Source organism: Loxodonta africana, chromosome 19, assembly GCF_030014295.1.
Source record: "Loxodonta africana isolate mLoxAfr1 chromosome 19, mLoxAfr1.hap2, whole genome shotgun sequence".
NCBI lineage: Eukaryota > Metazoa > Chordata > Mammalia > Proboscidea > Elephantidae > Loxodonta > Loxodonta africana.
The window spans coordinates 34,506,225-34,519,789 of record NC_087360.1 but is presented as its reverse complement, the minus strand read 5'-3'; the positions used below and the strand labels follow the sequence as shown (position 1 = coordinate 34,519,789).

General features: G+C 43.6%; 1 protein-coding gene across 1 annotated transcript in view; it reads right to left on the bottom strand.

Moving 5' to 3' along the window:
* Positions 1-13,565, bottom strand: part of CLTCL1 (clathrin heavy chain like 1) — a gene marked incomplete at its 5' end in the record, with an annotated part of 157,252 nt that overhangs the window by 55,204 nt on the left and 88,483 nt on the right. Inside the window, 1 exon segment of the mRNA XM_064271932.1 lies at positions 4,205-4,336. Coding sequence (XP_064128002.1) covers positions 4,205-4,336 — 132 coding nt within the window.

Sequence of the window (13,565 nt, the reverse complement as noted above, 5' to 3'; positions counted from 1 at the left end):
TATTCCAGACACATCAGCAGTGTGCCGCTGTCATTATGCACTCCCAATTAGAGGGGCGCTGCAGTTTACTGTCCCACCAGGAGGTGGCTATGAATATTCTATTCCAGCAGACATAATTACAGGACCAGCACCTCCACACAGGAATAGGAAAACCAAGTGGCACCCACAGGCTCCTGAATTTCTGTTTTTAGTTCAGTGCAGTGTTAAAGCTCCTCTTCCCAGTGCCAACGTGATGGGACCTGCACGTTGTACCAGGTGGTCAGACTATACCTTGAGGAACATCTGATGTCTGTAGACTTGGAGGTAGATCCCTAGTGGAATGTTAAAAGGATTCTGTCCTTGATTCTTTGTTATTCAAGGTTTTGGCCAATTTGGATGAAGTGTATTAAATCTGCAAGGGATAAATCTTAGAGATACGTTAAGTCTAAGGTTGACATAATAACAGATTCAAAATAACAAGCTTCTGTAATACTAAAAGTATCCCAAAATACAGACCACATTTAAAAAATAACATGGGCATGAAAGAACACTGGATAGAAAACTAGACAGTTAAATTCAGTGGGGATAAAGGCAAAAATCCAATCCTCTAGGTTAAAAATGAGAAGAAACAGCTGCAAACATCCGTTAATAATCGGAACCTGGAATGTATGAAGTATGAATCTAGAAAAATTAGAAATCGTCAAAAATGAAATGGAACGCACAAGCATCGATATCCTAGGCATTAGCGAACTGAAATGGACTGGTATTGGCTATTTTGAATCCAACAATCATATAGTCTACTATGCTGGGAATGACAACTTGAAGAGGAATGGTGTTGCATTCATCATCAAAAAGAACGTTTCAAGATCTATCCTGAAGTACAACACTTTCAGTGATAGTATAATATCCATACGCCTACAAGGGAGACCAGTTAATACGACTATTATTCAAATATATGCACCAACCACTAGGGCCAAAGATGACGAAATAGAAGATTTTTATCAGCTGCTGCAGTCTGAAATTGATTGAACATGCAATCAAGATGCATTGATAATTACTGGTGATTTTAATGCGAAAGTTGGAAACAAAGAAGAAGGATGAGTAGTTGGAAAATATGGCCTTGGTGATAGAAACAATGCCGGAGATCGAATGATAGAAATTTGCAAGACCAACGACTTCTTCATTGCAAACACATTCTTTCACCAACATAAACGGCGACTATACACATGGACCTCGCCAGATGGAACACACGGAAATCAAACTGACTACATCTGTGGAAAGAGATGATGGAAAAACTCAATACCATCAGTCAGAACAAGGCCAGGGGCTGACTGTGGAACAGACCATCAATTGCTCATATGCAAGTTCAAGCTGAAACTGAAGAAAATCAGAGCAAGTCCACTAGAGCCAAAATATGACCTTGAGTACATCCCACCTGAATTTAGAGACCATCTGAAGAAAAGATTTGACACATTGAACACTGGTGACTGAAGACCAGAGGAGTTGTGGAATGACATCAAGGACATCATACATGAAGAAAGCAAGAGGTTATTGAAGAGACAGAAAAGAAAGAAAAAAGACCAAGATGGATGTCGGAGGAGACTCTCAAACTTGCTCTCTAATGTCGAGCAGCTAAAGTAAAAGGAAGAATTGATGAAGTAAAAGAACTGAACAGAAGATTTCAAAGGGCAGCTCAAGAAGACAAAGTATTATAATGACATGTTCAAAGAGCTGGATGGAAATGGAAAACCAAAAGGGAAGAACATACACGGTGTTTCTCAAGCTGAAAGAATTGAAGAAAAAATTCAAGCCTCAAGTTGCAATAGTGAAGGATTCCATGAGGAAAATACTAAATGATGCCAGAAGCACCAAAAGAAGATGGAAGGAATACACAGAGTCATTATACCGAAAAGAATTAGTTGATGTTCAACCATTTCAAGAAGTAGCACATGATCAGGAACTGATGGTACTGAAGGAAGAAGTCCAAGCCGCTCTGAAGGCATTGGTGAAAAACAAGGCTCCAGGAATCGATGGAATATCAATTGAGGTGTTTCAACAAATGGATGCAGTGCTGGAGGTGCTCACTCATCTATGCCAAGAAATACGGAAGATAGCTTCCTGGCCAACTGATTGGAAGAGATCCATATTTATGCCTATTCCCAGGACAGGTGATCCAACTGAATGTGGAAATTATAGAACAATATCATAAATATCACACGCAAGCAAACTTTTGCTGAAGATCATTCAAAAACGGCTGCAACAGTATATCAACAGGGAACTGCCAGAAATTCAGGCCAGTTTCAGAAGAGGATGTGGAACCATCTGCTGATGTCAGATGGATCCTGGCTGAAAGCAGAGAATACCAGAAGGATGTTTATCTGTGTTTTATTGACTACGCAAAGGCATTTGACTGTGTGGATCATAACAAATTATGGATAGCGTTGCGAAAAATGGGAATTCCAGAACACTTAATTGTGCTCATGAGGAACCTTTACATAGATCAAGAGGCAGTTGTTTCGACAGAACAAGGGGATACTGATTGGTTTAAAGTCAGGAAAGGTGTGCATCAGGGTTGTATTCTTTCACCATACCTATTCAATCTGTATCCTGAGCAAATAATACGAGAAGCTGTACTATATGAAGAATGGGGCATCAGGATTGGAGGAAAACTCACTAACAACCGGCATTATGCAGATAACACAACCTTGCTTGCTGGAAGTGAAGAGGACTTGAAGCACTTACTAATGAAGATCAAAGACCACAGCCTTCAGTATGGATTGCACCTCAACATAAAGAAAACAAAAATCCTCACAACTTGGACCAATAAGCAACATCATGATAAATGGAGAAAAGATTGAAGTTGTCAAGGATTTCATTTACTTGGATCCACAACCAACATCCATGGAAACAGCAGTCAAGAAATCAAAAGACACATTGCATTGGGTAAATCTGCTGCAAAGGACCTCTTTAAAGTGTTGAAGAGCAGAGGTGTCACCCTGAAGACTAAGGTGCGCCTGACCCAAGCCATGGTATTTTTAATCACATCATATGCATGTGAAAGCTAGGCAATGAATAAGAAGACCGAAGAAGAATTGATGGCTTTGAATTGTGGTGTTGGCGAAGAATGTTGAATATACCATGGACTGCCAGAAGAATGAATAAATCTGTCTTGGACGAAGTGAAACCAGAATGCTCCTTAGAGGCAAGGATGGCGAGACTGCATCTTACATACTTTGGACATGCTGTCAGGAGCCATCAGTCCCTGGAGAAGGACATCATGCTTGGCAAAGTACAGGGTCAGTGGAAAAGAGGAAGACCCTCAATGGGGTGGACTGACACGGTGGCTGCAATAATGGGCTCAAGCATAACAATGATTGTAAGGATGGCGCAGGACCGGGCAGTGTTTTGTTCTGTTGTGTAAAGAGTCGCTATGAGTCGGAGCTGACTCCACGGCACCTAACAACAACAACAACAAGGTTAAAAAATAGGCTCACAGTTTGGCAATACATACAAAAGATGAAGACACTTTAAGTGATCACATGCTCAGGACTGAAGCCCACTTAATGGACCAGGGTCTTGTTTGAGGGCAAAATTCCCACACTAGATTCACCCTACCTCTAAACAGTACATCCAATAACAGAGAGGACAGTGCTGAGGACAACAAAGGGAATATGTACTCATGTTTGAGAGGATGGGACAGGAGGCAGACATCTTCCACAGAGCTTCAGAGAGCACAGTAGGTTGAGAGAGAGACTCCCACTTGGCCAGGCCAAACCTAGTAAGGACCCCCTGGCCCCAGCACTAAGTTCCAGCTCTAAAGTGGCACTTGAGTAAAGACTGGAGAATCACAGGGGCACCAGGAGTTCCTGAGTAAAGGAAAGGCTGCTAAAACAACCTCGGGAGCCACTTGACTTTTCAATGGGGGGCTGAGCTGGAAAAAAATTAAGAACTGAGCACATAGGCATGCCATCATATATTCTTTTACTTGGGCTAAAACAGATTATAAGGCCCAACTCTCTGCCCTTAACTAATAACCAGCTCACCCTTGGGAATCCAAACCACTGTTATATAAGCTACTTTTAGAGAGAAGTGGAGAATATAAGGTACAAAAGATCTGTTAAGTCACGCACTTAATGTTTTAGATTTAACGATTAAACCAGTCAACTGAACCGCACAACGATGAGAGGGCAGAGGACAGGAACACACAGATCCCGTGTTTCAGCACCTCACCTAGTCAATGAGCTGTCTGTCTCCTGCACAGGTTGGTCTCCTCAAGCACACGATCCCAGAGCTCCGCATCCTTCCTGCGCACCAGGTAACAGGCCTCACTTTTGAACACAGAATTCTCATTGCAAACCTGAAATGAACACATGTATGTGTGTACAGCATAAGCAGCAAACCAAATGGGAACTGTTTGGGAGGACATGCCCTCAATTAGTTCCTTTTGTCCCAGTACATGTTTGGAGAAGAGTCACAGTCCTGTGACATGGGACAAACAGCATCCTGAAGAGTTAACGTAACAGTCCCCAGAGCTACAGATTACCCCTAAATGCCCACTTCTAAGTTTACAACAACTTAGAGTTGATGTACCACACATCTCCGCACCACATTAACCTAATTGTTGCACTAAAGCAGCACTGAGTAGTAGAGCTTTGTGCAATGATGGAAATGTTCTTGTGAGGTGTAGAATCACCTTGCAAAAACCAATTATGTTCTTTTGGTCTTGGTTCCTTAAGGCCCTTGAGGGTTTGTTACTTTTGCCCTTGGTTTTTAGACATTGACCTTAGGAGACTTTCCAAGTTGATTTCCCCTGAGGGTCTGTTACTTTAGTCTGGCTAGAAAGCTCCATCTGGTAACTGACAAAGATCTCCCCAGGGTAACTGATAAGATCCCCTTTGTAATTGACAAGAAGGCCTGCCTTATAAAAATCCTAGAAAAGGGAGGCTCAGATAGGACTTTGAGGTTGAAGAGAGCTGTGAGGGATGGTGTTGGACATACATGAAAGCCTTGCACTGGAAACCTGGTTAGGAGCTGTGTTGGGAAAACCACAGCTGTACAGAAGCAGAGGTATACAGAGCTTTGCAGGAGCAGAGGTAAGCAGAGCCGTATGTAGGCAGAGCTGCAGTCGTTAAAAGCTGGGCTGGTGGACAGTGGTGCTGGGGAGAGAGAGTGTAAGGTGGTGCCTGGACCACATAAGTGCTGACAGTTCCCAGCCCACAGGCGGAGGCAGCAGTGGAGCCTGGGGACAGGGGGTGGGGGGGTGGGGAGGGGTAGGGGGTGAGAGAGAGAGCTGTTCAAGGTCTTAATTAGAGTGGTGCTAACAGAAAAAAAAAGTCAAAAGTCCAGACTGAGAAGCGGTGCCAGCTGAGAAATGTCATGGTGTAGTTGCTGGCTGAAGAATGTCCTGGTTGGTGAGAGTGAACATCTGTTTTTGAGAGGGTGTGTCCCCTTGAGATGCTGAGGTTCTACGCTGGGACCACTCCTGGATCTCGCCCTATGCATTTCTTTCTTTATGTCCTTCTCTGTCATATTAAAGTTGCTATGGCAGGTGTGGTGTTTTGGTGAGTTCTGTGAGTCATTACAGTGAATTACTGGACCTAAAGGAAGTAGTGGTGCTGCCTGGTCTGAAATGTAGGGAGTTGTATAGACCCCTGTGCTTGCGGCTAGTACCCACTGACCTATCCCTGGGTGGCCAGGGATAAGATGACTGAGCTTCAGTTGGCTGGGGATGAGATGGATGAGCCCCAGGTGGCCTAGAATGGGAAAGAAGGACTGCATGGGCAGTTGGTGTCTGAACCAGTGAGGGAAGGGAAGAGAAGATTTTCAAACAATGTGCATAGAATGGGATATGTTATCTACCACACAATTTGGCATCAGAGGTGGGTGATCTTAATCTCCCCGGACTGGTTTGCACAATTGGCATGGTGAGCAGGATAGGATTGTTGACTGCAAATTTCCTAGCTCATGCAGTTCTCTATCTGTGCTAGCCATTATGGCTACTACTAGCCATAGAGGGTTACTGAGCACTTGAAATGTGGTATGAGACAGAAAAACTAAATTTTAAATTTTATTTAATTTTGATTAAATACATGTAGCTAGTGGCTCCCATACTGGATAATCCAGCTCCAAAGTGTTATCAGAATAGCTTAGAACTGGTATATAAAGCAGCATATACACTGCAACATTCCAAGGCCTATAATCTTTAAAATATGCTTTGATTGACACTGTGTGGGACCCTTTCCAAAGGACCAACTACTCGGGATTTTTCCTGTTGTGCACTGACTCCTATAGCTAGTAAAAGCTACTTTCCGTGTGCAATGTGTGTTAAGGCTGATTGGAAGGACGTCATGTTTATGGAGCAATCCATATTAGTTATTGGTACACTTTTTCTAATGGTCGCCTGGCTACCTAGAAATCAGCACTATGCAGATTTGGAGTGCCGTCCTACAGTAATGACGTAGTTGAGCAGGACGTGTTGTTCTGCAGCTATAGTGCGTGAGCAGGGTACAACTTGGGATCAGCATCAACATGCTACAACTCATCAGGATCAGGATCAGGATCAGAATCAGGAAGCATGTAGGCAGTTTCCCTCCGTCAGTGCAGGACAGCTTTCTTCGTCCTGCAAGGAAGCAGGGCCTTCTCTCTGCAATGCATGCCCCCTCTTGGTTGTGTGAGTTTCCTCTTAGCCCCCTGAGGACAGGCCTCCTCTTGGCCCCCTCAGGACAGGCTCCTATTGGCCCCCTCAAGATAAAAAGTATCAAACCAAGTTGTTTACAGCTTACTCAGGAAATGTAACAAGCCCTCTGGGGTAGAAAACTAGGGCAAAAGCAACTCCTCAGGCCTTCGAGGAAAAATCTGTCAAGCTGTTTTTCCAAAGAACCAAAGCAAAAGACTACGTAAAGGGACTCATTTTACCACACCAACTGTCCAGTGGAAATTCCAATTTGTGAGGCTGACAGGCTTTGCAAGGGCAAACGTTAGCGCCCTGCTGCGGCCTGCTAGTCGCTACAGTTTGCTAAGTCATCCTCATGTAAGTCCCTGGCATGCAGCCACTACTGTCCACCGCCACTGTAAAATCTCTGCCCCCCACTGTGGGCTGTGGAGATCTGCTTTGCGTTCTGTGGCTGCCCTTACATGCCTCGTCTGTAAGTCTCCATAATAAATCCTTTGCTGCCACCCTGGAGTTGCCCACCTCTTTCTTCAGTCTCTCAGCACCCTCCATTTTTAGAGGCAAGTTTCATGTTACTGGTCCATGCCTGGACAATTGGTGAGCCAGCCAGGAGGCCAAGGAAATGCGAGTGGAAATAAGGCCTCTGTGGGAGAAATCCTAGGTTGGCCAGCAACTTCCATGTGAGGCGGTCTGGCCTGTATGCTTGATGTTTGCAGACCACTGCATTAGTATGGGGACACCCCAAAATGCCAAGAGGTATAGTCTGGCTGTGGGCAGATGTGCACCTTCATAAGTATGGAAAAGAAGCTGGGAGAGCAGTAGCAGCCGTGGATGCCCTCTGGGCTGTTCAGCTGGCCACGGAAGCCCAGCTGGCTGCTGAAGCACATGTAAGAGCTTTGCAGGAAGAGTTACAGTTGGAAAGGGATGTTTGGCAGCTGTGTGTGGCCAGGACGAAAAATAGAAACACTTGCCTGCCAGTTTGTAAAGATGGGAAATTCAAGGGCTAGGGGAACAATCCCCTAGCCATTGCTCAAAGGGAAGTAGAGAAAATAGTTTTTCTCTAGTGTTTTAATATTAGAGAGAATATATTTTCTTGTTTGTTTTAGTATAGCTGTATAAGCTGTGATTCATCTCTAGTCTTTAGAAAATGGCGCAGGTCCTGTTCAAGATATGGCTGAAGAGCCTGTTCTGCTTTTAACAGATGCCCTAATACCTTGTAACGTGTTTTCTCCTATTCACAATGGATGATTGAGAACTTGACATAACTGACACCATAATGATGCTTTAAGTAATCTCTAAAAACATTTTTTTATTGCACCAGCTGCACTGGTCTCTTCCAAAGGGGTGTGGAGCTCTCTCAGCTCCTGTGGCCTTGGTCTCTCTTCTCTTCTTTGTTCTTTTGAGAAATGGCCTTCAGCCTATAAGATGGCAGCTAGAGAAGCCTCCTGACATTTTTAATCTACAACTTTCCTTCTTGCTCCCTATTTCAGCCACAGTAGACTTGACAGAGCAGTTCCACTAGCCGAGAGATTCTTATGTGAGTTTTTTCAGCCTGTTACAAACATACTGAGTAGAGTCCAGATGTCTTACAGGCATATCTTTAGTTTAATAAAGAGTTTCTTGTAGTTGTTTTCTGATGTATAAGACCATCTGTGGACTACGTGCTCAAAACATTAGGTAACCCTGACTTTCCCCCTCTAAAACTCTCCCACTAGCTCTTTAGAATCAGACAGAATTTGGGAGAAATTTAACCCCCTCTGTCTCTTGAATGACGGTATTCAATAAAGCCCTCTTACTGCTTACTTCCTCCTGTCTCAGTATTGGCTTTGCGGCAGATGGCTCAAACCTGTGATTTGCGGTAACAAAAACCCTCCAATAACGGTGCCAGAAATAGCTGGAGGGGCTAAGCAGGTCCCTGGTGCTGAAAACATCCTGTAACACCCAGTGCAAAGCAAGAGTTAAAGCAGCAGGAGAAAAAAAAAGTAAAAAGGCCTTCAAGATAGCTTGTGTTGAGCGGCCTTGAAGAGACCTCAGAGGCCCTCTCTGGAATTCTCTGATAACTTACCCCTGCCAAGGTAATTGAGCAGCAACATAGTCACAGATGCACCAGTAAGGGGAAAACTAAAATAGGAAGGACCGCCTCCATGTTACCAGGCAACTGGGCTCAACCCATCCCATGCTTCTGCTTGGTATAGTGGAGGCGTGGCTCCGGAAATGACGGAGGGCTCTGCCAACTTTGCCCAGATCTTCTGACTTTCACAAATAATTAGCACTGAGGATTAAGCCTAAGTCCCTCTGTCACCAGGGAGGACCAAAGCCCTTATGTTACAATTAAAGTTCAATTAAGAAATGAAAATAATTGTACGTCTTGGGTTTTTGAATACCATTGCACAGGTGACTGTGATACTTATAACAGCTGGCACCAAAATGAGAAAACTTTCGGGTTTGAGGTCACCATCACTGAAACCTTTGCCCAAGCCTGACCATAGATAAGTCTCTTCGGGGCCCCTACAAACCCCTTTTATACGTTTTGATGATGTTGATGTATTAATGTATGCTTCTGTAAGCTTTTGCCTCCAAGCCCTGATGGGAATGCTGCAGTTAGGGCCACTTTAGAGGGGCACACGGCAACTGTGACATGGGCTATAAGTTAATAGCCAGGCCATTCAATCTGGCCACTGACAACCCTCAGATCGACTTATAAAGCAAGCTCCTATGGGGATAAGACATCAAGATAAAAATCAGTTTTCCTCATGATAAGTTTTTGTTACTTGTGTGGGTGGTCACCAGAAAGGCCCCTATGCTGAAAGGGGAAAATAACCAATGAGCAGACCACCCTTGCCAAATGACTACAAAGACTGAAGCATCCTCTCCTACAAAGAGATATGCAATCGACCACCTCCTGGATTGAGAGAGGACGGCCCATGGACATTCACACACCATTCTAGACTGGGCCTACACACATGGACTGCCACTGTCATCAGAGAAGTTGACCTGCCTACAAGACCGTGGCCAAGGCTAAAACCTGCCCAGGGACAGATTCTCAAGTCAACAGACCAGGGTGTTCTCAGCAGGTACATCATATCAGGGCTTCTTATCCTATACAGAGGTTTCCACTGGATCTTGAATGAACTCTTCATGCTGTGTATCACTCCCAGGCCATAGGTGTGATTGAGGATTTCAATGGATAGGCTTAAACAAATGGCTGATGGAAGGGGACAAGACAACCCTAGCCTGAACTACAAATCTCAGGCAGACAGTCTGGGGTCTCAATGCAGAAGTTCCCTGCAAGGGCATTTCTTACTTGCACCGTATGTTTGATCAAACTATTTTAGAAAATGTGTTTCTTCTGTATACAACTATTCCTGACAAAAGACCTGGGTTCCCACAGAGGTTATTAGGACAGACAGCTTGGGTAGCTATACCCAGGCAACCCTCAACTCAAGTCCCATGGGAGACAGGGGAGGTGAGGGGGGAATTGTCAATGCTGTCTCTTTTTCTTCCCAGATTATCTCACAATGATGGATAGGCCCCTCATCCATGGGCCCCGAACAGGCTTTTGCTAGAGCTACCAATCAGACCAACAGTTGCGTCTGTCAAAATGTGAACCAAGATGGTAAGTCATCTCCCCATACTGTTCCAGCTGATTTGTTAACAACGAGGATACCTCGCGGACCAACTGAATGTGTAACCTGGCATACTGAGGAGATCATGTAAGTTGACTCCACTACTTGTGGAAAACATTTTTTTGAAATATGGGAGCTGCCGGTGGAGAATGCTCCAACTTTAGAGGGAAATTTCTCTGTGTTGAAAATGTAAACGGCACAGGACTAGATGGTTTGACTATGAGAACAGTACTTTTAAGACTGAGTTTGATATTACTCTGGACATGAATGTATATTGACTGACTACACCAAGTCTGAATTAGCCTGGTATGGCAATGGTAATACCTTGTTCAGTTGTGCTGAAAAAGGGAGCTTTTGTATTACTTGTACTGAAATGTATATTGTTCATATAATGTACCTTGTTGGGAGACATATGCTGTTTTTACATAAATGAATCAGGACATGTTGAACATACATAAGACTGGACAAATACAGCCCTTTGATCTATTCAGATGGCTGGGATTAAGCCACAGCTGAGTGGCTGGTTGGAATCTCTCCTCCAAGCAGTCCTAATCAATCTGCTGGGGACAGCCCTACTAATTGCCCTCATTAAATGCTCCCTCAAATGATGCACAGATATAACATCCACCAGCGTTATGCACCAAACCACGGACATGCAGCTCAATGTCCAAAATAGGTGATGGGCATACCAGGACTTGGTACTGCTCTGCTTCTTTTTATGGCACCTTGATGGGAGTCAGGGGGTGGACTGCTGGGAGAATGGTCTGCCTCTATGCCTCCCACCTAGGCTGCCTAAGTAAAGGCCTTGGGCCCAGAGCATTCTCTGGGAATTGGGTTGCTTTCTCTCTCCCTGTTCCTTCTCCTTATCAGAGAATCCCTTCCCTGTTTTGGGTACACAGTAACTTTCTTTGTCTCTTGCACATGCGCAAGCACCATGTAGCACCTGGCTGTTCTACTTTTATATCTGTTCTCGGTAGGCAGGGAACAGGGTCTCTTGTACTATGGCACAAGAGGGAGGGAGATCATGCTGGATTGTTAAGAACTGGCTTTGAGAGGTGGACTGATGTGGAAACAGGCTCTGTGAGGTCGAACATGAGTGCCCTCATATAGTCGGCTAGTTCACTACGGTTTGCTAAGTCATCTTTATGTAAGTCCCTGGTATGTAGCCACTATAGTCCACCACCACTATAAAACCTCTACCCTCCCACTGTGGGGCACAGAGATCTGCTTTGGTCCTGTGGCCACACAGGACTTGTCTTGACTGTAAGTCTCCCTAATAAAATTCTTTGCTGCCGCCCTGAAGTTGACTGCCTGTTTCTTTGGTCTCTTGGAAACAAACTTCACGTTACTGGTCCATGTCTGCACAGAGGCATTTGCTAAGTCCTGGGGCACTCATTCTTCTATCACCAGATGCCAGGCACAAGGTGAAATGATGCGTGCGTGCATGTCTGTGAATGCAGGTCATTTAAGTCTATACAGCAGAAGGCTGGGACAAGCTGATGTGACATTAGTCATACATGTGCCCTGGATCTGAAATCGCATTGCAGCTCTCTTTCTGACAAAGTGGATCTAAAAGGAGTGTTTCTTTCCTATCTAAACTCTGCCTTGGCTAAAATGAAAGCATTGCCTTAACGTACAGACCACTGCTAAGATGCTGAAGAGGCCATTTAACTGCAATTTAATAAAAAGGAGGCAAATTAAGTCAAAGTTGTCAAATACTGAACTAACTAAAGTCCCAGTTTAAAAAAAAATCGGTTCCCCTAGAGCTGCATAGCCCCATAGGTGAGAGACCACGTCCACACAGCCTTGTTACTTCTGTGGTCAGTGTCCAAAAACTAGAGAGAGAAATCGCTAAAGCGCTCTCATGTTCAACTCTCCACCTTTTGCACACACATTCCTACCCCAGGTACTCTGTTATACCACACTGTCAGATACTCTGTTTTGACTACTGTGGCGGTATAATAGGTTCTAAAATCAGGTAGAGTGAGGCCTCCCACTTTGTTCTTTTCAGTAATGCTTTACTTATCTGGGGCCTCTTTCCCTTCCAAATTAAATTTGTGATTTGTTTCTCCATCTCATTAAAAAATGTCATTGGAATCTGGATGGGAATTGCATTGTATGTATAGATGGCTTTTGGTGAAATAGACGTTTTTACAATGTTAAGCCTTCCTATCCATGAGCAAGGTATGTTTTTCCACTTATGTAGGTCTCTTTTGGTTTCATGCATGAGTGTATTGTAGTTTTCCTTGTATAAGTCTTTTACATCTCTGGTAAGATTTATTCCTAAGTATTTTATCTTCTTGGGGGCTACTGTAAATGGTATTGATTTGGTGTTTTCCTCTTCGATGTTCTTTTTGTTGGTGTAGAGGAATCCAACTGAATTTGTATCTTTATCTTGTATCCCGATACTCCGCTGAACTCTTCTATTAGTTTCAGTAGTTTTCTTGAGGATTCCTTAGGGTTTTCTGTGTATAAGATCATGTCATCTGCAAATAGAGATAACTTTACTCTTCCTTGCCAATCTGGATGCCCTTTATTTCTTTGTCTAGCCTAATTGCTCTGGCTAGGACTTCCAGCACAATGTTGAATAAAAGCGGTGATAAAGGGCATCCTTGTCTGGTTCCTCATCACAAGGGGAATGCTTTCAGGCTCTCTCCATTTAGGATGATGTTGGCTGTTGGCTTTGTATAAATGCCCTTTATTGTGTTGAGGAATTTTCCTTCTGTTCCTATTTTGCTGAGAGTTTTTATCATGAATGGATGTTGAACTTTGTCAAATGCCTTTTCTGCATCAATTGATAAAATCATGTGGTTCTTTTGTTTTATTTATATGATGGATTACATTGATTGCTTTTCTAATGTTGAACCATCCCTGCATACTTGGTATGAAACCCACTTGGTCATGGTGAATTATTTTTTTGATATGTTGTTGAATTCTATTGGCTAGAATTTTGTTGAGGGTTTTTGCATCTAAGTTTACAAGGGATATAAGGTCTGTAATTTTCTTTTTCTATAGTGTCTTTACCTGGTTTTGGTATCAGTGAAATGTTGGCTTCATAAAATGAGTTTGGGAATATTCCGTCCGTTTCTATGCTCTGAAATGCCTTTAGTAGTAGTGGTGTTAATTCTTCTCTGAAAGTTTGGTAGAACTTACTGTCAGATACTCTGAAAGGCTGGGGACAAACAGACCTACAAAAAGCTTACAGTCAAATAAACATTAGGTTCAACTACATGAGATTTCTGGTTTTTTGGTCAAAATGTTAAGTATTAACAGTTCCTACGGTTCAACCA